The 24,424-nt window shown below is 41.5% G+C and overlaps 1 protein-coding gene across 1 annotated transcript; it reads left to right on the top strand.

Annotated features, from left to right (window-relative positions):
• Positions 1 to 993: 993 nt before the first annotated feature.
• On the top strand, positions 994 to 24,424 carry DZANK1 (double zinc ribbon and ankyrin repeat domains 1; the record flags this gene model as incomplete). The annotated part of the gene is made up of 20 exons (XM_084261115.1): positions 994 to 1,114; positions 1,767 to 1,920; positions 3,351 to 3,468; positions 3,833 to 3,929; positions 4,653 to 4,768; positions 5,282 to 5,367; positions 6,042 to 6,159; positions 7,372 to 7,485; positions 8,670 to 8,762; positions 10,640 to 10,762; positions 11,977 to 12,141; positions 12,892 to 13,120; positions 16,926 to 17,029; positions 19,299 to 19,373; positions 20,268 to 20,364; positions 21,524 to 21,612; positions 22,804 to 22,884; positions 23,370 to 23,497; positions 23,955 to 24,029; positions 24,259 to 24,424. The coding sequence occupies exons 1-20, from the start codon at positions 1,006 to 1,008 to the stop codon at positions 24,422 to 24,424; spliced, it is 2,337 nt and encodes a 778-aa protein (XP_084117241.1). The 5' UTR covers positions 994 to 1,005.

The raw sequence follows: 24,424 nt of genomic DNA, 5'->3' as shown, positions 1-24,424 counted from the left end.
GACCAGGCAGGTCCTTAAGGAAAAACACTCTCTGCCCTTCTCGCGTCAGGTAGAGAGATCTGTCCGCCCGCCGCTGCATCTACACCGCGTACAGCCCCTGGCTGGCTGGGAACTGCCCGCATTCGTCAACCCCTATTTTGGGCGACCCAGCCAAGGAGCGGCGGCAGCAGCGCGGTGGCTTGTCTCGGGTAGCCCCGGTGAGAGCCTGGACCAGGAACACCTCCTGTGCTGAATCATTCCCGGCTGCGTTGATGAGTCGCGTACAAGACGCTTCTGGAGGCTCGAAGGGTTGGTTACAAAGCAAAATCCTTCCAGTGGAGGCATGTTCCCTGCCCCGAGTATCACTTCCCCAGATCTGAAGTACATCTCGCTGTGTTGTAAAACGTTATCCTATCCAAATGCAAATTTTCATCCTTGAGTTGCGTTAACGCAATAATGACTATGTAAATCATGATAAATCATTTTTGGCACCCTGTAGGTTCTGTAGGTACATTCATAGTGCATGCAGCAGCGGAGATAAGCTCCAGCAGTGCCTGGCTTGCTGTAGTCCTGTTCAGGACATCTTGTGTGTACTCAGGTGGCCGTAATGAAGCAAAGAGGCTGGTTCCACATCTGCCACGAGCAGGGTGGAGCCCTTTCCCTTCTACCATGTATCACTGGTGTATGATGCTGAAGCTGTTTCGCCCAAATGCCTGGAAATTTCACTGAGCAAGGCCACAGTGAAATGAAAGCGACAGCGCTCATCCCAAGCTTTGTTCAGAGTCCTGAAACAGGAGAGTAAGTTAGAAGTGTGAGGGTTGCTAGAATCTCCTTTTCAATGTGAAAACCACTCAAATATTAATGAGAACTAACAGCTTAAAGAACACCGTGTTCTCTCTTTTAAGAGAAACAAATGAAGATGAGAAATCACATTACAAGACCGTATTTCTCAATGCATTCTTCTGTTTAGGAAAATGATTGCCTGCCTTTTTCTTTTTCTGTTTTTAAAGATCACTGCTGAGAAAAATGACAGCTGGCTCTGTCTCAGTTCCTCAGGTCATACCACTACGAGTCCCTCTTCCAGGGAAGGCTAAAAATGAGATAGACACAAATACTCTAATAGAAATAAAATCAGGTACGAATAAGAGCTCCTTCTCTATGTGAAACCTTTTCTTCTGTGTTCACACAAAACTTTAAGCCTCTGTACTTTTGTTAGCATTTAATTAGGATTTTTATGGGTGTGCATTTCATTAAGGAACTTATAAAATTAACCAACATGTTTGATATACCAAATGAACTTAATTTCATGCATTCTGCAATATTATTGACATATGAGTTACTTCATATACATTAGCAGTCTGCAGTGCTTCCAAGATCAAGCTTTTAAGCTGTTGGATTTTGCTTCGCCTGTAAAAAGAGTGATTGAAAGCATTGTATGCCAGGCTCACTCCAAAGGTTTTCCTTACAAGTTTTGAAATCTCATCTTTCACCAGGGGAGAAAATATCTTTTCTGGCATTAGAATGGACAAGCTGTTTCATAGAAAAAAACCCATTGCACAGCTACTTTAGAAAAAGAGAAATATTGCTTATAGTGAATTGCATTTGTCAAGTAACTAATTTTTCATGGGAGAAACTATTTTGGTCCCACACATTCAGCCCTTTATGGTACTGCTTTATGTTGTTTATCTGAGAAAGTTCAAGCATGGTAGTGAGTGCTCTGAAGCACAGACCTTTGTTTTTCAGCGGTTGAATAAGGTTTGGCTAATTAGCTTCTCTGTGACTTCCAGATACACCTGAGGTCTCCATTTATTACACGTTAGATGGAAGCAAACCAGAACTCATGAGGAAACCTGGCTACGGAGAGCGTAACACGTTTAAGTATAAGGGTCCTATCATATTGCCCGTTGGGAAAATCATGGTCAAGGCACTGGCAGTTACAAGGTAAGTATCCTGTTTGATTTCAGTTGTGTTTTGACAAGGGACATGTATCACTGTCATGGCTTGGAGCCATGCTGTTTAAAGCACTCTGCACCATGCAAATGAGAGACACCCCTGTTGCAGTTTGCAGTCCAAGTGATCTTCTTCATGGGTTGCATTGGCTCCACCACCTTATCATAGTGCTTTTTATATATTAAATGTTTTGTGCAGTTGGATTATCTCTCAGATAATCTTCGGGGCTGTGGATGTAGGCAAATGATCCGTAGAGGCTCTGGGTGGGAAATTAGTAAAATACGCTGTCATAGAATCATAGAATGGCATGGGTTGGAAGAGACCCCAAGGATCATAAAGTTCCAAACCCCCTGCCACAGGCAGGGCCACCAACCTCCAGGCCTGGATCTATACAAGGTTGCTCAGGGCCCCATCCAACCTGGCCTTGAACACCTCCAGGGACAGGACATCCACCACCTCTCTGGGCAGCCTATTCCAGTAAATACCTAGAGTTCAATCTTTTAAGTGTGATCATCAGAAATGCCAGAGGAACTAGTACAGTGTTTTCTGGGGTTATCCAGTGATTCAGCAGATTTATAGAACTTGGTTACCCCAGAAATTTGCTGTTTCTCACAGAGGAGCATGGAATGCTAAACCTCACAGCTTGAGTACGATGTTGTATGAGTTGGGGGTAAAGTAAAACTACAGTAAATAGAAAGAAAACTGGATTTTGCTGGACAGCCACTGACCTTCTCCAGAAAACCTTCATGCTTAGAGACAGAGAACACACATGAATTCTCTGCTTGTGTCCTGTTGCATTATGTTTTATTTCCAAGGGAGCAAAAACTTCCACTCCACTTGTGGATCTCTGCTTGCCTGTCACTAGCACCTGCAGGTAGCCTTTGTTCATGTCTGCACTGCAGTATAAGAACACTGTATTCCCTGTGCAGAGACGTGCAAAACCTGGGCCTGTGTGTGTTTTATACAGCAGCTTCAGTGTTACTGCTGTAGCTTAACAAATAGTAGAGACTGGCCGTTGTTGTACCAGACAAACACCGCGCTACCCGCTGTTTGACTAGGAAAATGATTATGGCTTGGTGTTATGAATGGAAGAAAAGGCTTGCCCTCCTCTATTTCCTGCAACGCTGGCAAACACCACCAGTTACCCCAGACACAGGAGATCAAGAGCTTCACCTGTAAAAGATGTACAGGGATCAAAGGATTCATATATTTCATTGTTAACTTCTTACCTCACACATCTGAAACTTGAACTGAAACAAAAGCAGTAGCTCCTGAGAGCATTGCCCAAGATTACACTTAGCAACTGACACAATGGCTTGCTAGTTTGGAAGAGATGTTCCAGCAGATGAACCACTTTCACTAGTGATTTACTACACATGGGTTTGTGGCATGCATATAGCTTTGTGTACACTGTTTTTCAGGGACTGCAGGGAGAGTACAGTTGTAACAAAGGTGTTTCTGGTGGAGTACAAGCAACCAAACATCCTCTCCTCTGTGGAAGGAAATGACAAGAGTTTCCTAAAAGACGTCATCACACAGGTAAACTTTAGCAACTGAAACACCTTGTGTGAATATAAATGTGGTATATATGATACTTAGAGATTAAACCTTGACTGCCTATAATTTTAATATTTGTAATTTTCTGTTTACCCATCTTTGCTGCCTTGGCCTTTTTTGTAATATTAGAATTTCAAGGGAACACCTTTTTTTCCTTTATTTTCCACTGATCTTTTACCACCAGTTCAGATCCAATACATCTATAACTGAAGTTTTTCAAATGTTTGCATCTAAAATAAATACCTTAGCCAAATACTTTTAAAATCATGACAAATAACAGTAGCAAGAGGGAGATTAGAGCAAAAGCAAAAATGTCCTTTAGAATTCAAATGGAATTACTTTTTAGGAGAGGGAAGGGGGAATGTTTACTGCAAAACCAAAGAAGAATGGGATGAATGTGGAAATCAAGCCTGCCTGGAGTGAAGCACCTCGAGATTGTCAAGGTATAATATTAATTAATAAAACTGAACCATATTTTGGTCTAACCTGAAAATAGTGCAAGTTTTCCTCTTACATTGCTGGCAAAATATGGGTAACTTTAAAACCATCTCAGGAGGCAGAACATCTTCTGGGAATTCCAATTTTGATTGATCAACACTGCAAATAGAGAAAAAAAAATGACCTTCCATACATTTCATGTTATCTCTTATAAACATGTAAAGATGGCATTCGTTTGTCTGCAGCACAGCAGGGTCCACTCTGTGTTTCCCATTATGCCAGGAAATGCTGTTGAATCAATGGGACTGCAAGTCCTTTCAGAGTTCTTGACTGATTTTTGCTTGCAGTAAGATTACACAGAGCAGAAATGAAAGCTTGACCCAGATTTTGTCTGTGGATACAGCCTATTATTCCATGGTAACAGCAACAGGATGGTTAAGAGAAGGGAATCATATTAATGTTTACTCATTAATTTACTCTTAGGAGCTCAGGTTTTTTGAGCATGCAGGAAGGAAGCAAGCCTTAAATAGAGAAAAATACAAAAGTAAGCTCTTTCAGAGAGGAATGAGGTTTCTTCTAGTTTGATTTCCTGTAATTCCATGCAGTTGATTTGAACCCCAAATCTGGATGTCAAATACATTTTAAAATATGCTTAGCTATTGGGATTTAGAGGTAGATGTTAACTACAAGAAATGAATGCCAGTGGAATAACAGGATTGTGATTTTAGACTTGGAAAGAGAAAGAAAGTCTGCTCACAGGTCCCTGCAGGGACCACAGCTCCTTGCCAGCCACGTGGAAACAACTGAGGAATCTATCTCGGCGCTACCGATGGAGTCGCTACGGGTAAGCGAAGGGGTGTTGAGGAGAGCTGCAAAAGAGAGTTGAGATAAAAAAATAAATAAAGATCTGCAGATTTGTGATCATTCTCATATAATCTCTCAGAAATGAATGCCTTTGGCTGTATTATACAGTACTAATTTAAATTTACTGGTAATGCACACTGCCACGTGGATGCTCAAAATAGCACAGCTATCAATAAGGACAAAACTAGGCAAAGCAGATGAATAATGCCTGCATGCCTACTACTTCTCTTCTCAGAAATCACTGAATCTGGGATTAGCAAATACTTACTGCTATAAATTGGCAAGTTGATATTTAAAACTTAATATTAATGCTGTCTGAGAAGTAAATAGCAAGACATTGATTTATTTTTAATGGAAAAAGCTCCTTCATGCAGCTGATGGGGGGATCAAATGTAGTAGATACTCCTTAAAGCAACGCATTTTAGCACAGTCTGTCTCAAATAACATACGTATCTGATGCTTACTAAAGCTAAAGAAAACACCTTTGTTTTAGTTTGCTAGTTCTTCTGCAGTGACAAGCCGGAAGAGCTTAGCAAGCACACAGGTGTCAAGGATACAAAAGGAAACAGATTTCCTCAAGTAAGTGGTTTCCCCTTTTAACCTATTTGTAAAGTAACTGAACAATTGCCTTTTGCAACCAAATTGGTAATACTGTGGGCCTCTATAAAATGAGGAAAGCAAAGACAGGCACTGGCTTATGACTAAAGAATGTGATTTAGGTTGGGCTTTGAAAATTCTTTCATTTATGTCTTTTATTTACAACTTGCCATACACAGTAATCAACTATCTTATCAAACTTTACAAAAACACTCCTAACACCTGTAGGGTCAGAGGAAGAGTTGTCTTTTCAAATTACGGTACAGCCCTCACTGCTGCAGATGAAAACTGCTCACTGGAGTGGTCTCAGGGAACGTTTGTGCTTATCAGTATCAAAAGGGTTATGTGATCTACATGAGTGGTTCCCCAGGGAGCAGCAGTGAGGCCTGATACGGGTTGCGTGTCAGGGGACTTGTTTACCTCACGTGGTGAGGAAGAAACTCCATAGCAGCCAGTTTTCCACCTTGCAAAACTGTTTAGAGTTCAGACCCTCCTATCATGGATGCTGGAGCATGGTCTGGCAGACCACCACAGCTTGGAAACCACATCAAAGAAATCAGTGGCCCGAGTCCTGCCAGAGCAAGTTCCAGACTATTCATTACTGTGCAGCAGTACAATACCTAAAACAAGCTCAGCCAACTTGCCCTTATTTCCAGATGTGCACACTGTTCTGCACCTCGCCTGTCGGACCCCTTGGCTCACTTCTGTCAGGAATGTGGATCTCCTGTCCCACCAGTGCCAGTACGTCATTTCCTGCCCCCTGAAGGAGCACAGGTCAGCAAAACATAACAACCAACAAATCATCTTTGGAGAAACCAAGTTACACAGTCAATGCTGGCAAAACCATTATTTAGTTATGGATTCATTTGGGAAGTTGTTTTCTGGTTGTATTCAATACCTTTAGCAGTGCACCCAATGTAATTCTTAAATGATGGGCAAAATTAACCATAGATTGCTTTAAGTGCCATATATATAATAAGGATAAGAATGAGAAAGTAAATTGTGTTTTGTTCACCTGTATCAGGAAACATTACCAAATTCAGATTAATCCTCATCCAGCAACACCAACCACCACATCTTCAGGGGATGCATATGCATACTATTCCAGCAATAAGTATTGTTATTAGTTGACCAATAACCAGTTCTTATTTCACAGATGTCGAAGATCCACCTAATATGACAGAAACCTTAAACATTGACATGTGTGGGCATATGTAAGAACACTGAGTTTTGGCAGTGATTCCTGTAGCGATCTTCACTAAGCTCTTCACAAGAGATAGTAACCTGGTCTAACAAGTCAGTGGTGTATATTTTTTCCCTGTATCACCAGAAAGATGTCTTGCTTAGGGCAATGCTGTAGTTTCAAGTGATGACTGAGCCAGCAGTGTGCCTCGGTGGCTAAGAGAGCCAATGGGATCCTGGGGTGCATGCAGAGGAGTGTAGCCAGCAGGTCAAAGGAGGTGATCCTCCCCCTCTACTCTGCCCTGGTCAGGCCCCACCTGGAGTATTGTGTCCAGTTCTGGGCTCCTTGGTATAAAAAGGACCGGGATCTCCTGGAGAGAGTCCAGAGAAGGGCTACGAAGATGATTAAGGGCCTGGAGCATCTCCCCTGTGAGGAAAGGCTGAGTAAGTTGAGACTGTTCAGCCTTGAGAAGAGAAGACTAAGGGGGAACCTAATTAAAGTTTATAATTATCTGAAGCATGGGATGCAGGGGGAATCAGCCAGCCCCTTTTCAGTGGTCTGTGGGGACAGGACAAGGGGCAATGGCTGCAAGTTGGAGCACAGGAAGTTCCGCACCAACATGTGGAAGAACTTTTTCACAGTGAGGGTGACAGAGCCCTGGGACAGGCTGCCCAGGGGGTGTGGAGTCTCCTTCTCTGGAGATATTCCAGACCTGCTGATGTAGACTTTAACCAAGAAAATATTGATAACCTTAATGATCTCTTTATGATCCTTAACGTGCTACAATGTGGCTTTGTCTTCAGATGGCACCCTGTCTTGGATGCAGGCACCTGGTGCCCATGAATACACCCACCTGCATTGTATGTGAGTCGCCAATAGCTCCACAGCTGCAGCCCCAAACCAACATCTGCGTAAAGGTAATCAAGAACAAATAGACCTAAATGGCAGTTACCTCCTGTCATGCATTCTTCTAACTTCAGTACAAATACTTTTATCCAACTTGGGATTATCTAATTACATTATGTCCACTTTAAGAGTTAGTAGTTAGTTATTTCTTGAGTAGAAATGATCATTAAAAGCAAACCATGTAAGCTGGGGAAGGCATGCTGCAGAGCACGTGAGGCAGCTGTGTGAATGAGAGGAATGCACTGGTGTTCCACAGGGAGACGTTCTCTGATTCTATGACTTATGCCCCTAGTATTACTAAGCATTTTAAGTTAATCAAACCTGTCTCCATTGTTCTGCTTACCTCATTTGTAAGTGCTTAGTATAGATGCATCAACAGGACTGAGGCAGTGGGTATGTGCCTAGAACATCAGAGCTCAGTCTTGATCATTGATATGTAAGTGGTGGTGTTCTCAATTAGACAAAAATTGCCCTACAAAATACTCCCTACCCTTCCTACCCTCTCCACCCAGGTAAAAATGAAATCCTCAGTGAAATCAGCATGCTGGGGTGCCCCTCTGAAGTGCCTGTACATTACTAGCGCACACAGCATGGGGACTGAACATAAGGAGTGGGAGATCTGTGTGCAGTTGTAGAGCTGTGATCTTGATGGGACGACAGAGGCACAGGAGGGATGGCTCTCAGGACTGTATGGGTGTCATCAGTGGTGACCTGGTGGCACAGCACGCAGGAAAGGCTCAGGTACTGACTGCCCTCTACACTTCAGCCTCTACTAATAAGGTCAGACCGGGGAGACCAGGGGAGAAAGTCTGGAGGAAGGAAGACTTAACCTTTGATGGAGGAGGATCAGGTTAGAGAACAGTTAAACAAACTGGACTTAACATAAGTTATGGGCCTCTAATGGGACACACTCATGAGTGCTGAGGGAGCCGAGTGATGTCATTTGGATCATTGAACAGGCATGGCAATTCAGAGAGGTTCCTGTGGACTGGACGAAGTGAAGTCTCATTCTTCTCTTCAAACAGGGCAAAAATGGGCTAACTAAAGTCTGAAGCTCACAGCATGGACTTGAAGGATGTCTTCTCTCTGCAGGGCTGAATAACCATGGCACTTTGTAAAATCAAGTCCTCTTACTATTACTGTTGTTCACACTTTTGAAATACTATGTGAAATGTATTCTTTCTCTATTTTAAAGGGGAAGGTAATTTGTCAGATATGTGGCACAGGAAATCCTCTTCACCATAAACACTGTGTGACTTGTGAAAGCAAACTGCCTGAACTACAGACGGTAAGGCATCAACCACGCTAGGGTTCATCAAATCAAAGTGTAACAGGCTTTTTTCTTTGGAAAACCAAAGTCATATCCCCATGTCTCTATGCTACAAAGGCAAAGATTCCCTCCCCTGTGCCATATCCAGGCCTAGCACTCCCACAGATGCTCCATCACAAATGTTCAGCAAAAATAAGTGTATCGTGGACCTTCAAGTTTCTCCTGTGGAAGTCAGGATTGCAAATGCCACTGTGAAAGTTCAGGAGTCTCTTGGAACACAGGTAGTCTTGACTCCAAGGGAGTCTTGTTTGTGTCCAGATTGTTGTCAATTCCAGGAGAAAACTTGAGTATACACGTCAGGAAGATCATTCTCATTGACTTAAAATATTTTGTGAAAATAAAATATTATTTTACTTTATTTTCCTTATCTCCATTTGATGCTTCCCTTACATGCAAACAGCTACTATGCTTGTATTTGGCTGTGACTCTGCACAGAGGTGAGAAAAGCAACAATAAATGCTCCCCCTAAAATTGCTGCCTGTTTCAACTCCCCATTTATCTTGCTCATTTGGACCCTTAGAAGAATTTTGCTTTCACTTCTTAAAAGTCTTGTATGAAAACCTTAGGGTACATTTCACTTCTGCAGGTTGCTATAAATGCAGAAATGAGAGAAGAGTAATGATTTCTGAGTTAAAGTCTTCTGATCATAATAGCAACTTCCTGAGTCCTAAAACTCTCAGTAGCTATAGACAAAGGTCTCTTGTTTAGCCACTGAGGTAGCATTTCAAAGTGGATTTCAGTTGGAATCTGTACTTAACCTAAGATAAACATATGTTTAGCTGCTTCACTGAATGCAGATATAAATATATGGCTATATATGTATTTAGGCATATGACTTGAATTGTGAGACCTGCAGTAGCTAAGAGACAAAGTTAAATGCTTGCTAAGAACTATTAATGGTAATCAGAGAATTTACTACTAATAAACTACAGATAACCAATATTCATTCCTGATTAATTAACAATTGGTAATAATGGTGATATTAATGGCTATTAAATAATTCAGATTTAGCACAGAATTGGACTCTTGTAAATTTTATCTTCCAAACAACCCCCCAAATTACATCATTCAAATTGCAGCACAGGCCTCAGATGAAAATAGGTCTATTTTGTGTTTTTTTCCTACTTGCTGTTGTGCTGTCTGTAATCAAACTCATTTTCCTCAGGTCCTGTTCCTTTCCTTGCAGAGAAAATAAACTGTATAAGGTCTGAGGCAAAACCTAAAAAAAAAAAACATTTTAAGACCTATTTGTCCTAACTAGCATCTATACTCAGCTTCTAGAAGTTCCAGCTGAAAAATCTGTTCTCTTTTGCATACCCATGAAAGTTAACTGTAGTTGGAAAGCCAGGTAATATATAACTTGTGTGGGCAAGAGTGCAAAAAATACTTATGTAGCAAATACCAAATAGAGAGAGCACTCATGGTCTGAACATACTTTCCCTGACACACTACTACAAAGCAAGGTACAAAGAAAAACAGCTGTTGTGTTTTGGTTTTCAAAGTATAAGTTTGCCAGCAGAGAAACCACCTTCTTAACTTTAGATGTACTTATACTCAGTATAAAAGGACACCATTGATAAGGAAACTTTTCTGTGGTACTAGTTCTGCTAAAAATATTTTAAAATAAATTAATGCCACATTTTACTGAGGTTTTGTAATGAAAAAAAATACAGGTTAGATCCAAGTGTTGCTTATTCTAAGTTGAAATAGTTATTTTATGCTGAATATTACTTTATGTTACCAAAGTAGCTTGCTTTCCTCTTTCTCCTTATTTGTCTTGTAAACTTTTCTTCATAACAAGTATTTTCTCCCTAATGCTTGTTTTATTTTATTAGCCCATGTTTGGAGGAGACACCCCCCCACCTTACCACAGCCAGCAACGGGAGACAGTTCCGTGCTCAAAATGCAATCGTGTTAACCAGTGCGATGCCCATTTCTGTGACTGGTGTGGAGCCAAGGCACGTGCTTGTGGTGTTTGTGCTGACAAATCTCTTTTTACTCATCTGTGACCTGCAGCAGTTTCAAACTTTGCAAAGCTCTTGTTAGTTAGCACACCACTTATTGTCAAAATACCTGCTTAGAGCACATGGGATTATGGAAAGAAAAATTAAAAACTCAGATGTCATCCTGACCCCACATCAGCCAGTGACTTAAGGCTTTAGAGATACAAACAAGTTGCAGTGGGTCAATGATCACCAGCTGGGATACAATAGAGTCACAGAATCACAAGGTTGGAAAAGACCTTTAAGATCATCAAGTCCACCTGTTCCCATCCTATGCTAAACCATATCCCTAAGTACCTCATCTACCCTTTTTTTAAACACATCCAGGGATGGTGACTCAACCTCCTCCCTGGGCAGCCTGTTCCAGGCCCCGACAACTCTTTCAGTAAAAATGTTTTTCCTAACATCTAATCTGAACCTGATAGTAGCCTGAGTAGCAGTCGACTCTGCCCAAGTAACTTACCCATCAAAGGTTGAAGTACAGGCTAACCTAATACAAGGGTTCCCATATGTACTCAGGGCTACGATACAGGCAATTGCCAGATGAGATGCTGCATACAGTCTTTTTGGCTGAAGACTTTCATGAACTTCAGTAAGGACAAGTACTTAACTGCTGCTCAGGAGAGCTTTTGCATGGTACAATCAGTGTAAACAATTTCTCCCAGCATATATATTTTAAAGTTATAATGTTTCAATCTAACACCACACTAGAGGAACTTTTTTATTTTTTTTAATGCAAGTTACATCCACATCAAATTTGCACCATTCCCCTATATGTATACATGACCATTGGTCCTGTTCTGTCCCAGGGAGCTCTGGGGGTGGTCATAGAAATTAACTGGAAATAATTGCAGTCAATATTCAGTACTACAGGAAGCACCAGGCAAGTAATTACAGGGCTTTGACAAAGAAAAGAAGTATTTTTGAAAGTATATATTAAAAAAAATCCCATAATGCTAGATGCCTCCATAGTGTAGTCCAGAGATACCTGAATATTTCCTGTGCATCTGCCAGTGCATTAGCAATCTGGTATCCTGGTTAATGTTTCTAACGTAATGGCTTTAGGTGTTGCTATTTTACCTCCTTTTAATTCATGCCACTGCTTGTATCATTCTTGCACCACGCATCATCTGTTTCTGTAGTGACAATTGTTTCGTTGAACTTTCCAGCCTGGACCTCCTCCATCCTACTTCACTTGTTTGAAGTGTGGTACAAGCAACCACCCATACGCTCGCTTCTGCGGGTCCTGTGGCGTTTACATAGAGCCCCCCTCACGGGCGGCCTCTGGGAACGGCAGTCTCAGGGGTGCTGGCGGCCCGCTGGGGTTCTCTGAGGTGAGACACACCGCGTTACAAAGCCGGGTTTGAAGAGGCCTCCCAGGCTGCTCCACTGCGGGTACAGATCCGCACACCGCCCTTCGTTTCCTCTGTGAGGCAAGGCCGTGTCTGTGAGCCTGCTGAGGGCAAACGTGAGGCCATGTTTATTCTGAGAACTGCCAGAAAGTGGCCTTAGCCAACAGCCTTACTCCAGAGTTATGCTCCGTAGTGAAGTGAGAGCCAATCAGCTTTTCAGAAGTCTTCGCTCTTTAAGTACTTCTATATTACTTCTGAATTATTTGTGTCCTACTGTTACAAGGTATTCTTTCATGCATATCATAGAATCACAGAATAGTCTGGATTGGAAGGGACCCCAAGGGTCATAGAGCTCCAACCCCTCCGCCACAGGCAGGGCCACCAACCTCCAGGCCTGGATCTACACAAGGGTGCCCAGGGCCCTATCCAACCTGGCCTTGAACACCTCCAGGGACAGTGCCTTTTAAACTCTGTTGTGAGAACGACTATAATTCCTAGCAAGGCCAGCTTTTTATCTGCTGCCAGTCATGAGGAGTTTTGCTTTTGCTTAAATATTTGTGATAAATTGTTACAGACCGGTAATTAAAAGTTTAAATTGTTAATAATTCCTCTGGCTAGCTTTTTCATTCCTTTACAATTTTGTGTACTGTTCCAGTTAATTTCTGTTTGTAAGCCATTTAATTACATCTAATTATATTACTTACACTTTTCCTTCCCCTCTACCCCCCACAGGCTAACCGATTTCAAGCTCGGGCTGCTTGGCAGCCTCTTCCTACTTCCTTGCCCAAATCAAGGGCAGAACTAAAAGAAAGAGAAGATAAAGGAACCCAAACTGTTGGACTTTTTTACCCATCAAGCAAGCTGTTGGAAAAGAAGGAGCTTGAGCTGATTACGCAAAAAGAAAAGCTGGAAAAGATGAGTGATCACAAGCCTCTCCTGACAGCCATTAGTCCTGGAAGAGGTTAGGAGTTTTGATTTTATGTTTCCTAAACAAAGCTGTGATGTATGACTTTGCTTCTTCTTGAAGAGATTATAGTCTATGGAATGCACCATCAGCAGCCACTGATTAACATCTTTACAAGTCTGCCTTCCCACCAGTCACTTGTAATTGCAGTGCCTTAGAATTCTATCACTGATCTCCATCAATACCGAAAAGTAAGTGTGTGGGCAAGATCAGAATTAGGGTTACTGACCCCTGTGCAGCCATACTAATTTGTTGGTAGTTTGATTTCCTCAGATCCTACAAGGCCAGAGCAAGAGCCCTATATTTGAATTGGAAACCACTGAACAACCACCCCACCTCCCAGCACCCTCCCCACTGCCCCACAATGTGATGGGCCTGTTGTTAAATGACACTCTCAGACACAGGAGTCATCACTTTTGAAATATATGACAAGGAAGAAGAACTTGTGTGAAGAACTTTTTGGGGATGCTATTATAGAATTAATTACAAACATTTCAGAAGCAAAGGAAACTAGAGAGAAGCTGGTGAAGGGTCTGGAACACAAATCTTAGGAGGAGCTGAGGGACCTGCAACTGTTTAGTCTGGAGAAGCGGAGGCTCAGAGACAATTTACTGCTCTCTACAGCTACCTGAAAGGAGGTTGTGGTGAGCTGGGGGTCAGCCACTTCTCACAGGTAACAAGCCATAGGATGAGAGGTAATGGCTGCAAGTTTCACCAGGGGAGGTTCAGGTTAGAAATTAGGAGAAAGTTCTTCTCAGAAAAGGTGGTTAGGCATTGGAATGGGTTGCCCAGGGAGATGGTAGAGTCACTGTCCCTTGTGGCATTTAAGGAAAGGTTGGATGAGGTACTTGAGAATATGGTTCAGTAAGTAATATAGGTGGCAGGGGGACGGTTGGACTGCATGATCTTGGAGGTCTTTTCCAACCTTCGTGATTCTATGATTCTAAGGGATTCTTAACAGGATTATGAAAAACAGGGTTGGTAGAAACCTTGAGAGCTCTGGTGGGCCTCATCTTCCAGCCCCCCAAAGGTACCAGTACATCTACATTGCTCATTGCAGAGACTGTGTGCAGACTGCTGCATCAGTGCTGCAGATGACTTTGTTTCACAGTCCCTGGTTTGGGCAGTTAGTTCTTTGTGGAATCACTTGACTGACTGGTGTCATTTAAAAGTTCATAATTTTTTAGAGATTTTAGCTTTACTATCCTTGGAAAACTTCAAATTTAGTTTTCTGGATCTCAAACTCTTGAAGACAGTCCCTCAGTATTAATTAGGGACCTAATAAATGGCCCAATTTGCAAAATTGCCTTTAGTCTCACAGGACAGTCCAGTTGTGCAATCCAGAGAACAAGCTAATTTTAAAAGACTACAGCAGCAAACCATGGTTTGGAGGAGCAGTTATGTTTTTCAATCTGCTTTCCCATCTCCAGTTTTTGTCTACAGCGGGTCAACCCCTCAGGCTATCGTAAAAAATATTTATCTATTGACTAGACAAAGTTGCTAATGAATGTTGTAAATTCCTCATTTGACTTTCTGCATAGATATCCAGATGATGCCCTCTTATTTTTAAAATTATCACAAGGAAACCTGTTTTCCTGCTCCCTTGCTCTAAAATGCAGGGTGTTTTCTTAGACATCACTGTAGGAAATACAACGCTTGACTCAACATGTCAAGGAGCTTAATTTAGTCAGAGATAATAAAGGATTGGCCCATAATAGTGCTGAGAGGAAAAAAAAAAGGTAACAGATATATCTCTATCAGAAGTACAGCTCTTGACTTGTGAGTGGGAATGCCTTTCTCTGGGAAAGGTTGGGAAGAAATTCTGAACTGCTTTTGAACTGTGTTAATGTTTATCCATTTAGCAGAGGTAACTTTGTTGAAGTTGCACTATGTAAAGTATTCTCCTTTAGACCCTGCCAAGGACTGAGGAACATACTTCATTCTATAAATCAAAAAATGTCTGTTGCAGTCAGGTCTTTCATGCTGTTCCCTTTCTGTGATGCTGAGCTATATATATGGCTTGAAACTACATGTATCAACAAGACCATACACTATGACCCAGGAAAATTTTGTTTATATATGCCAAATATCCCCATTATTTCCTCAAATAGTATCAGACATTTGATGTTAGGTTTTTTTTAAACAAGTAGTTAAATAAGTTTGGGTTGGGGTTTTTTTCCATTTCTTGATCTATCAGCCATTAACTAATCTTCTTTTCTGTTGTGAAGATTAAAAAAAAAAACCCACAAGAACAAAAACACAGTTAGGATGGGGGAAATAGCAGTACCAAAACACTAATCCTCTGATGTGTACACTATTTCTTTTTCTGTTGTACTTTTAGTCTTTGTTGAACAGGATCCAAAGTCATTTACCAGCTAAACTTTACAAAGAAGCCTCTCCTTTTCTACTGTAAAAAACAGTAAATCAGCGTGGTATAGGTGTAATCAACTACTGACAGCATGAATTCAAGTTTTCCATCAGTGCTGCCAAAAATCCTTTTAGATGTAATAAAATGTCAAACGTGCAAGAATATGTTCCTGGCCATCTGGATTTTTTGAAATAAAATCTGGGGGATCTAGGCTACTTATGAACCAGTTTATTGCAAATAACACCAACTTCTCAGGAGGGATCACTCAGCAAGTAGCAGCCTAGCTTAGATTTTCTTAATTACTATTTTCAACTCATATTAGATTTTGCATGTGAGACAATGGCAGGCAACGATTTATGTTGCTCTGTGGATCTTTCTTTTTATATTCCTAAATACTGCCTAACAAATAAGACTTGTTGGTTTAGTTTGTCATAGTTTCTACCAGTTTGGACTTGGAAGAGTCCTCCCAGCACAAAAAACCTTGTGTGCTTGCCTTTCCTTGTAAATGCCAGAGCGATGCTTTTCTTCTGACTTAGCTTCTCTTTACTGGTTTCAGCTTCACTTAACATGAAGGAGAGAATAAGTCCATAAGAACTTCATTGTTGAAGTTAAACAAGGTTACCAAGCCTACACAATTTATTTACAGCAAAATAAATCGTACTCTGTACTTTCCAAAAGTATACTCAAAAATTAAATTAGTCAGAGCCTTGAGGATGAGATCAAGTCCTTTTATTTTTTGTCTCTGATGACAACTGAACGTTGCTTCAGAAATACTTGGACAGGAACTGCAAAACCTCTACATGACTTAGGATGAATTTTGAATCCAGGCACGTTCAGCCCCTCATGTTTTGTGCCCAGCATAAAGGAATGCTGACTCTCTCCCAGAGATCCTGACATCCAGAAGAGCAGTAATGCTTAAGCTTTTAACACGCTCTCCCGTATGTAACTGAAATGCATTTATTTGGGGAATAATTTACACAGAGAGTTACTGTGCCCACAGTTTTCAGATTTGGCTTATTGTTACCTGCCAGTGATATAAAGTCAGCTAAAAATCAGTCCAATAATGCACAATGACTTAGCTGTAATATTGTTTGGGGTTTTTTTAATCATCTGGAATAGTGTGAGATTCTCCTTCACACAGAACCATTTCTGACTCCAAAGGACAATTCCAAGATGTGTTGTTTTGTTGTGAGTAGAGGTGCCCTCAGAATGAATTACAACCTATGGATAAGAAAGTAATTCACCTTTCTCTAGGTTATAACTTGCTTTTCCTTTTCTTGATCAGAGGAATTTTCTGGAGAAAAATTCTTTTCTTTTTTCCTTTTTTTTGTCTCAGTGAAAATGTACTATCGTTTAAATCATCAATCACATGAGCAGAAGAAATGTTAATCACAATTTCAGGGGTTTTTCTCTTACTTAGCTCTCTCTGATCAGGTTACTGGAGAAAGCAGCTGGATCATGTCTGTGCTCACCTTCGAAGCTACGCACAGAACCACCTTGAATTCAGAGCACTGATTGGAGAACCTCGAATGGGAAAGGTAGGAAGGAGCTTGTGAGTAATATCTTCCTGTGCAGCCTCATGGAAAGATTAACATGTCTGCTAGATAAACAATGGAATAATAAATGCCTCCCTTTTCTTTATACCTGGACCTGTTGTGTAAGTTGTTTTGTCATTCCATTTTTTGCTCATTTAGTGAAGTGTTTTTCTGCTTTGTTTCCTGTAGTAGCTTCTATTCCTTTCTCACAGCTTTAAAAGAAGTAATAGAAGTGAGAAAGTCCTTGCTCATCTGATTTGATAGCATCCCACAGCAGGCAGTCAAGAAAAAGAACAGGTCACCGACATCTGTGTAGTTGGTCAGTTAAATAAGCCCTGCTAGAAATGGGACATAATGATAAGCTTGCCTCTGCTCCAGGCTGGATTATACAAGCAGAAAACAGCAATTCTCTCTATGTGGTCTACATGTAGTACAAACTATACCAGTATTATAGGAACAGGGTATTGCTTTTCTTACTGGAGATGTAGTATTCAGGACATCACCAAACTACATTAAAATGATCAAAGAGTTAATAGCAAGAAGGTGAAGACTGGAGGTTCTTCCTATGGAGTCCTAGAAGATAGGGCTGGTACGACCAGGAGATCATTTGATCTCCATCCCAAGGGAGGATCAACTCTGCCTGAACCATTTCTGACAGATGTTTGTCTTGAAGCTTTTCAAACTCACCAACAATGGAGATTTCACAATTGCCCCAAGCAGTCTTGTTTCTGCACTCAATTATCCTGGTGGTTCAGCTGCAGTACTGCCTTGCTTTCTTTGGCAGCCCTGCTGGGTTAAGGAGCTGCACCCCCTCACTGCATCCTCCTAGGTGCTGCCAGCACAACTGCTCCTGGTGATGTCCTGACTGACCCAGGCTAAAAATAGCTCTGGAGGGGAAAAAAAGACACATCAGTGTTAGTACAAAAGTAGGTCAGCAGTGAGTAGCTGGAAGTAGGATGCAGGCAGAAGTAGGGTTGGGAATTCCTTGAACTGACCTGTCTACCAGGAAGCTTTTTACCAATGTCTGACATGTGTCCCTTGTTAAGAGTTCAAGCTCATTATTTCTTAGCTGTCCTGATACGACATACCAGCCAAAAGAAACCCACCCCAACTCTAGCACACAGAAACAACTACAGAAGAGTTTGCGAACACTGGAAGTCAGAAAGCTCATTGTCATATGTCAGATTACACTTTTGGGACCTATGGCACTCCATCAGATGCATCACACTTGATGTCTAAACCCACTGAGACCTGTTGGGTCCACCAGTGTGTTCGGAAGCTGTAGTAGAAGTGTAAATATGAGAGATACCTGCTTGGTGGAGTTGAGGTGTAGGTCCACTGCAACTTGTTTCCTTTGCTAGAGGATCTTAGAGGATATGCCTGAAAAATACTAAATTGCTTAGAGAAGGCTATTCCTCCTGCTTCTTGGCCTCTTGTAATCCTATTGTTTTGAAACCACTGCCCCCAAAAGTAACAGAAGTGATTCAAAGTAGATGCCAACTATCTGGGTTTAATGCTGCCTTTTCAGTTTTCATGTGTTATAGAAATATAATCAACCTTATCTCAGAATTCTGAACCTGCTGCAATATGACCTCATCAGCTTCATTCCACTTCCTTCCAATCCCCTGCACACTCATTTTTGTATGATTTCAACAGTCAGCTTTCCAGCAACACTGTCTCAATGAACTGATAAAGAGAGTTGCTTGTGCTTCTACAGGCTGGTACAACTAAAGCTGCAAGCAGTTCTCCTAGAGTAGGGAGACCTAAGAACAACACAGCTGCAAAATCTGGATGAAGAATGAATGAACTTCCATGAGACACGGCATTATTACATCTTTTGGATTCATTTGGCATTTCAGTCAGTTGGGTATTTCCAGTTACTCAAAATACCACCTGCCCCTTGCTCAGTTAGAGGGGAAGTGTTGATACAATGTCACAAGGAGGCAAAGGCCCCACATGTCATTTTGTGTATTTTCTCCAGAATAAACATCACCAGCAAAACTTATTCACAGAACCACAAGGTTGGAAAAGACCTTTGAGCTCATCGAGTCCATCCGTGCCTGTCCTCTACTAAGCCAGATCCTTGAGCACCTCATCCACCTGTCTTTTAAACACATCCAGGGTCGGTGACTCAACCCCCTCCCTGGGCAGCCTGTGTCCGTGCCTGATGACCCTTTTGGGGAAGAACTTTTTCCTAATGTCTAAAACTGTTCCTAAAACTATTTTTATATATTTTTTACAAGATAAACTAATGGCTGCTCTTTCCCTCTAGATTAACTCTGCTACCATCTGTGAGGATGACTATGAAGTCACCATTACACTGAATTACACTCTTGCTGCTAACAAGGTCGGTTCAGGGGATGAGGCCTGTTGTTAGGTCTAAAGCTGTCACTAAGCCAGTCAGTGTAAAGATGATATATATATATAATTCAGGCCTAATGAATAAATTATTTTCTTCAGAGGGTGTTAACTTACGATTTCACAGAAAAGAATCTTTTTCTTTTGGAGCTGGCTGAACAGGTATCTTTATCTGATTAAGCCAGGCATCATGGTTATGTTGCTATCATCTTGCATTTCATTAATTTGCTGTTAATCTTATTTCAGCTGATGTTGTTTGATCATTCTAGCACCTCTCAGGTCTTGGTCTGAGATCTTCCTTCAGTCTGTAAAATGTGCTCTTAAGAAACAAGCTTAGTAATTTTTAATAGTTTGGATATAATGTTTGCCAGAGCTTCTGTTAACTGTATTCAAACACTTGAAATCCCTACCTCCAGAATTACCCTGTTCCAAAAACCACCCACATATTCATTTCCAGCTTTTCAAAGAAGAAAATCTACCATTTCAAAGATCTAAAATTCAGCTTGCATCTCTTGTGCAGGATCTTAATGAGCTTACCTTGCCATGTGGTGCTTGAAAAGGTGTATCACGTTGTTTCACAAGCGAGGAGTTAATCAGATCCTTTCAAGCAGTAGAAACACTAATTTGGCTGAACATCTTCATTTCATTAAGTGAGGTTGTGTCCTTTATTATTTGTTTTCTAAATCAAAACAAATACCTAAGATGAGGTTTTGAAAAAATACTACATTATTTTGCCAAAAAAAAGGAGTTCAATTCCATATAATTTTCCTAATGCATTGATATATATATTTTTCATATGCAACACCACTGGGGTTTGCTACTTAAGATTATAACAGCATTATGTGATAATTTGATTAACTGCCTGTGTTTGATGGTTCTACAGGATATTCATACTAACAGACCAGTGAAGTTCAACAGTCATTACCCTGGTACTGCAACAGAGGTAACAGACGGACAGGATGGCAATCAGACCAGTTGTGGTGAGACTTCCCCCACACCCCACATCTTTATGGTAGACTGTAATTACAGGAGTCAGGAACAGGGAAGTAGTGCTTGGGAGGTTAGACACTGAGACAAGCAAACCTGTATCAGAACATTCTGCAGCTACTGAAGTTGATCAGGAAGGCTCAAAACATGGCTCAGTTGAGATGGAAGCAATATACCAACTGACAAAAACTCATGGGAATGCTTCACCCCCAAAGAGCTGTTGCAGCTTACCAGCAGTGTTTTTATTGCAGTGATAAATCTTCAGATGTTTTACATATTCTTTTACAATAGGAGCCATAAATGCCAATATTATCTCTAATTCTGAGCTGTGCCAGGGACTTCAGCTTTGGCACATTTTGCAAAGATGAGAAATGATGAAATACATTAATTCCAGACCTCATTTTCAGAGGTGATTAGTATGCACCTCCCATTGGGCTCAGTAACAGCTCAGCATTTTAGGCACTGGACTTGGGTTTTCACCAAATCAACTAGTTGTAAAGTCAGCGTTAGGAGTCAGAAATTCCTATCGTGTCAACCCAAGTCCTGTATAAATTCCATTCACTTTGTGCTTGCAGTCTGAGACCTGGCAAGAAGACCTGGGCACTGGGTTGGTCCTTCTGAGTGTCGATACTGTGACTGATCCCAGGCACTTCAATAGCACCAGCTCAAAGGGTTCCCACATGCTCTGTAATTTCCTTATCAACCCTCCTGCGCACTGATAGCTTAAAACTAACGGACATACGTATCTACCCAAGGTCTTCTTGTCTTGTTCTTAAGAATTTGGGAGCCAAGCAGCCTTGAAAAATTGTAAGGTTTTTGGTCAAAACAATTCATGAATCTGAGTCAAGCCTGTTGAATAGCAGCAGCTAGTTAAAAAAAGACTCAACCCCCCCCCAAACTCCACATTTCATTGAATCTTCATTTCAAAATAGCAAGTTTTTAAGACTGCCCTAGTGTAAAGCTTTTGTTAAAACCAGTCTGATCTGCATCAAATATTTCATCACTTTCTCTTGTAGAAAACTGATAAATATTATTTTGGTTTCAACACAAAATAAAATATTTTCGAGGATAAATTATTTCCAGATCTACCCCTGAGTTCTTGTTAGGATACTGACTTTGCTTTGAATTAACACTTGTTTCCCTTTCTGGTAGGCAAAGATGAGCATAATCTTTTCCTTTCGAGAGGCAAAATAAAAAGAACAAAGTCAAGAACAGTTATAGAAACAGAAGATAAGCTCCCCGTACGTATCCTCTGCCAGTACAGCAACACCAGAGGGTAAAAACAGAAAGCATTTTACACTCACTGGGGTGGGGGGAAGGGAACAAAAGTCCAACTTAATGTAAAACCTGAACATTGCTAACAGACCTTTATTACAGAACTGGAAATAACTAAACTTTGTTCCTACAAAGAACTTCATTACATTGTTACTTTCATTTTTGGACCCTTTCTGTGTTACTGACACAGTGTTAGGCCTAAGGACCATTGCAGACTGATTCAGTTACAGGGTTTTTTTTTTCCTCAGAAGCAACATCAGGAGGAGGCATTATCTCCCCTCCCTTGACATCACTACTAGTGAGTTTGACTCCAGAGGAGATGCCCTTGTCTGTGCTAGAACTACTATTAGTTTGTACAGACTGTGAACTAGTATGGGAAGATGATCTACACAAGAAGCTTTTAAGTCAACTTAGTTTTCCCATCAAGCTGAGGTGTTAGCACAGGTGAGGGCTAGCTTAATGCAAGAAGCAAGGCTTTACTTCCATACATCCTGGAAGCACTGCCTACTACTAAATGGAGTCAGTAATGGTATGAAGAATTTCAAGAGAAATGTACCTTTATCAAAGCTTGGGTCAGTTAGCCAACTCAACAGGTAGAAGAAGACACAGATCTTTGTGATACATGAATCCAGAGATGAAAATGCTCAGCCAAGTGATAGGGCTTTCAAAAGGGGAGAGGAGGGAGGTGCAACGCTGGGAAGAAATAAAAGGGTTTAGGTTTTGTTGTTTGCTTGTAGCTTTAAGAGTAAACTGACTTCTATGAGGCAAAACATTCATGTTCAAAATAGAGTAGTTTCACAAGTTCTAGAAGCTTGAAGCTTTAATTGTATAGCAAAGAACTTGTGCCCATGTTTAAGTTGACTTTGTTGCACAAATCTTTGTACAGCCCCAGAGAGCTGCATCGATATAAAGCTTGTTGTCTGCAGATGTGTTTGCTGGATCAAGAGCTCAATAGTGAGACACAGCCTGGGTTATCCAACTCTTGCTCAGACTTAGAAAGACATTCCCATGGAAGGGTCAGAGATTAGTAATACCAAGGCTCAGCTACACTGCATTCACTGTGTGCATTTTCCACCATCACTCAAGGGCAGAAAAAGCCCACCCACTTACACTTTCACTATGCGATACGTTACAGGCTGCTTTCTGTGTTTCCACAGCAAGAGTCCAGACAGCTACTGGACGAACTGGGTCCAAATGGGAAAGGGAGAATCTCCTTAGTAGAACAACTGCTCAATGAAGTAAGTTGTTGCTTGCTCAAGTTTCCCTTTCCAGCTCTTTGACCATTGTATGTGACTTCAACTGCATGCTTAGGAAACAACATCCCTGCAATACAGTCTCCAGATTGAAAGAGCATTTTAGAGAAGAAACAGCCTATTTTACATTTTTGTATGTTTTCCACAAATTTCTACTTGGTCAGCGTGTAAGGCATTCTCCTCTGGGCTTGTCAAGTCCTCTGTATAGCAAAATCAGGCACCACCTCTACCTTTTTGCTGCGCAGTAAGGCACATCCTCACTGCAGTGTCGTTTGACCGCTCTTGTGATACAGGTGTAACTCTGGCTTTGAGCTAGGAGCAAGCATTTTCAGAAGAAACAATACCACACTATTGGAACATTTTGCTCTGTTGAGCACAAAGTCAACTTGAATTGGCATATTAAAGCTACGTGGGCACTAAAATTCTCCATGGCTTTTAACAACTCACCTTTCCCCTCCTGTGTGTTGTAGGGAGCCGACCCAAACTGCATCGGCGAGGAGGACCGACCGGCTCTGACGGTGGCTGTCCTTAACAAGCACGCAGAAGCCATCGCCCTTCTCGTGCAGAAAGGTGCTGAGGTTGACCAGCACTCAGGGCCGTAAGTGAGCACTGATTCTCCACCTCATATCTTTTGACATTTTACCCAAAAAGCACTTGTGCTCCAATTGTAGAGAGGATTAACTTCCCACCTCCCCTCCACAAATCTGTACTTGAGGAGCTACTTTCAAAGCCAAAAAAAAAAAAAAAAAAAAAGGCAAACCTGCAACTGAGCAGATAATAGTACTCACAGTCCTTCTTTCAGGGGCCAGATTTGAGGATTTTTCCTAATTTCTGTTAGGAAAGTTGATTTCCTATTCAACTCAATACTTAGTAAGCTGCACTAAATCCTACCCAAAAAACCCCAACAAAACAAACCCAAAAAACCCACTGCGACTCCTATAGTGTATTCTATATCCTCCTGTTAATTTCCCTTAGTTCAATTTCCTAGACCACTTCCCCATGTACCAGGACGGCTTCCTCAGGTAGTAAGTCCGTTGCTCATTCCTCCTACACAGGCAGGACACCACTGCTCTCCATGAGGCAGTTCTACTCGGACCGGAGGGAGAGGAGTGTGTCCGAGCGCTGCTGGGGTAAGTCCTGCCCCTGGCTCAGCTCAGTCTGCCCACACAGACTGAGCTGGCAATCCTGAAGGGCCAGAGCCCACCCAAGGCTCAGTGCCTATCTTAGTTGTGACCTCTCAGGAAGAGGCATCCAGCACCTCTGAAGTAACTCGTAACATTTACCTACAAGCCTCTTCATTAATTCCAGTAACTTGGAATTAATTTAAGTAGCTTACAACAATCTGTTCTTTATTTACAGCTGCAATGCAAGCATAAAAAAGAAGAATGCAGAAGGGCAATCAGCGTACGATTTGGCTGTTACAGCTGGAAATAATGAAGTTATTTCATTGTTCACAAGTAAGCTGGGACAGGGAACGCTGGACAAACTTACGAAACCCAGGAACGCTGGTCTCATCAGTGTGTGA

The sequence above is a fragment of the Gallinula chloropus genome (assembly GCF_964237585.1).
Source record: "Gallinula chloropus genome assembly, chromosome: 3".
Lineage (NCBI taxonomy): Eukaryota > Metazoa > Chordata > Aves > Gruiformes > Rallidae > Gallinula > Gallinula chloropus.
The sequence above is the reverse complement of the archived record's forward strand: the minus strand, read 5'-3'. Positions and strand labels throughout refer to the sequence as shown.